Source organism: Lissotriton vulgaris, chromosome 5, assembly GCF_964263255.1.
Source record: "Lissotriton vulgaris chromosome 5, aLisVul1.2, whole genome shotgun sequence".
NCBI classification, from domain to species: Eukaryota; Metazoa; Chordata; class Amphibia; order Caudata; family Salamandridae; genus Lissotriton; species Lissotriton vulgaris.
Window position 1 is genome coordinate 998,695,840 of NC_141693.1, and position 3,144 is coordinate 998,698,983.

The 3,144-nt window shown below is 39.7% G+C and overlaps 1 protein-coding gene across 1 annotated transcript; it reads right to left on the minus strand.

The window, feature by feature from the left end:
- Window positions 1-1,482: 1,482 nt before the first annotated feature.
- LOC147711886 (zinc finger MYM-type protein 1-like) lies at window positions 1,483-2,765 on the minus strand. The gene is made up of 2 exons (XM_086919556.1): window positions 2,233-2,765; window positions 1,483-2,185 (listed from the first exon to the last, which is right to left on the minus strand). The coding sequence occupies exons 1-2, from the start codon at window positions 2,763-2,765 to the stop codon at window positions 1,483-1,485; spliced, it is 1,236 nt and encodes a 411-aa protein (XP_086775682.1).
- Between the last annotated feature and the right edge of the window lie 379 nt (window positions 2,766-3,144).

A 3,144-nucleotide genomic window follows, 5' to 3' on the forward strand; every position in this document is an offset into this window, starting at 1 on the left:
CTAGAGAAAGTAACAGTGCAAACTTTACTTTGAGAGTCACAGGAAATACGCTATCATCCTGTGGCTTGCACTATTTGCCCCTAGATTTCGACTGAAAGCCACAAGCCACGCCTGTGACTACACAGACTGCCCCCATAGCAACAGTGGAGTTTTCCAATCCAGGATAGCCTAATGCTTCTATCCTGAGAGTGTGTCTCTAAGTGCTAAGCTGCCACCCCTTCTCTCCTTTAAATTCACTTGAACAGACAAAATAGCCTTCCAGTGCCACCTATTGCTGTGAATATATTTTATGCTGCAATTACTGTCTTCCCTTATCTCACCGAGTTTTGTGATTCATTGTCTGCAGCTTCGTTGTCGTAGCACACATGATGATAGGTACTCTATTGCCATTGGAGACTGACAGTTGGGTGGCTGGATAGCTGGAAGAGGTTGCAAAGGCTGTGAATGGAGAGCAGGGCAAGAAAGCCACTCCGCGGCGGCGTGTTTCAGAAAACAACCACAGGTCCCAATATTATTTCGAAAGGACAGAAAACAGCTATGAAGTCCCAGTGCCGATTCAACCATATCATTACGGTGGCTTACTATTCCTCACCAGAAGCAGTCAGACGCCGAACAATGTAGCATTGCTGACCACGATCTTTGAAGCCTCAAAATCCCTTAGACGTCTCAAATGCGGAGAATGACTGGAGCTCCCAACATAAGTTGTTTACTAATATCATGGCTAATAGGGTCACAGCAGTAACATGGGCGTTCGCAGAAATTTTTCCGGGGGAGGGGGGCAAAATGTTAACGTCATCACCATTCCCCGACATGATGTGTGCCAGGTGGGGCACAAGAAACACTGGGGCACAGGAGGAGCCATGGGGGACAGGAAGCCGGCTGCATATGATCTCATACACCATAGGGTTGTTGGCCACAGCCATCTTTCTTTTGCCGACTTTGGAAGATATCATTCCCATCTTCTAGGCAAAGACAAAAGCAGATCTCAGCTGCCGACAGGAGCGGCTCTTGGCTAAAAGTAAAAAAGCACAGGCATGCAAAGGGTTTAGAAACCTGATGCAAAATATTAATGAAAGGATCAAGCTGCCATTGTCTGATTAGCAATTTCTAATCTGTTTTATGTCACCACTATTGAATATACCACATTATTCATACACACATGATCAAGGCAGTGAAGGTACTATAACTGCATTATAAAAAAGCATCTAAAGTCAGTCTGCATTTGGTATTAACATGCACAAACAAATGAGAATTAAAATATATGACAAGTGTATTTATTTTGAAAATGTATTAACTTAAATACATTAAAATAAATCAAATCAAATATATTGCCATAAGTAAAATAACAGCTGTTCTTTTCCAAATTGGAAAAAAACATAAACCTAACACGGATAACTGTTGCAGGAACTGCAAACATGTAGAGTCTTGCTGAAATGTAACAGTCACATTTTTCAATTAGTAGTAGTTTTATACAGCTTTTGTTCACTGGTTAGTGTACCGATCTCGAAAAAAGAACTGTAAACATCTGTAGCCTTGTGCAAATGTATCAATTACTTTATCAATCAGCTGTTGTTTGCTGTTGTTGAAAGACCTTTCCACTGTGCAAGTGGTCACTGGTAATGTGAGAGCAATGAGAATTGCTTGCTGGACTGATGGACATAAATCTGTGTGGTTTAGCAAATCCAGAAATCCATTGTCTAACTGCTCATCCTTTGTTGACCAGATCTGAAACCATCTGACTGCTTTGGCTTCCAGGTTTTCAATGTCGTAAATTTCTCTGAGGTTTGCAATATGGCATTTGCATTGCTCAAGTGTCACTTTTGCCATATGTTTTGGGTAAAGTGAGAACAAACTCAAATTGTTTTTGTTTTCATTGCCAAACCGGCTTTCTAATAATATGATTATAGAGTCCATGTGTGGCACATAGATAAGCTGGCAATAGTATTTTTCCACAGAAGAGTAATCAAAATTAGAACGAAATAATTGCCGGCCACACTCTCTGCGAAGACAAAGTTCGATGTTCAGTTTTTCTGCCAGTGTTTGAACATTTGTAAAAATGTCCTTATATTGCTCTTCTGCTTTTTGTCTATGATCACAGATCTCAGTCAGAAGGTCTTGTACCTGATTACACACCGTAAGGTTATAAAGCTGAACAGCTTGGAGAGCCTGGCTTACAGATTCCAATCTTGATGAGTAATCAGAAATTATGGACAAGCAAAAGAGAAAGCTCACTGTGCTGGAGTGACATTGCAATTGATATGCATCCTGACGTGTTTTCCCTGATGCTGTTGTGACCAGTAAGCATAATTGCTTAAAAATCTCTTCAAAGTGTAAGCTAAAAATTCTAATGCTCTTGTATTTTGCTGTCCATTGTGTGTTTCACTCAGCAATGGCAGATTAGGAATAAGAGATCTTCTTTTTTGACTCTCACGTAAAAACTTGATGAAGGATTTCACTGTGCCAATACAATTCCGTATTTCAGGAACCGCATTCAGGTCATTAACAACCAAATTAAGTTTATGTGCAGCACAGTGAGCAAAAGCAGCTTTAGGATACTTTCTCTTTATTATGGCTTGAACGCCACCTTTCTTTCCTGCCATTGTAGAGCATCCATCATATCCTTGGCCATGGAGATTTTCTAAGTTTAATCCAAATTTAGAACATGTATCCATAATCATATTTGCAATTAAGATAGCATCCATTTCTTTTAAGGTTGCAAATCCAAGGAATTCTTCTCTGATGACAGCTACAGTACTACTTGTCATGTCTACAAAACGTACTCCAAGTGACATCTGTTCTTTTACAGATATGTCAGCACTTTTATCAGCAATGATTGAAAATCCATTTGACCTATTGACTAAGGATACTAGATATTCTCTTAATGTTTCTTCACATAATCTAATCAATTCATGTTCAACTCGAACAGATGTATAACGTGCATTAACTGGAGCATTTTCCAGATGGTTCTTTAAGGTGACATCTCCTGCTTCAATGCAAAATTGGTACAGACTTTCCACATTTCCGGATGTACTTTTTCCCCCCACCTAATGCAATGTCATGTGTGCCACAAAATAAGATGGATGACAAAATTGGAAATAACTTTTTCCGATTTTCTTCAACATGCCTTTTCACAGCGTTGTCTAT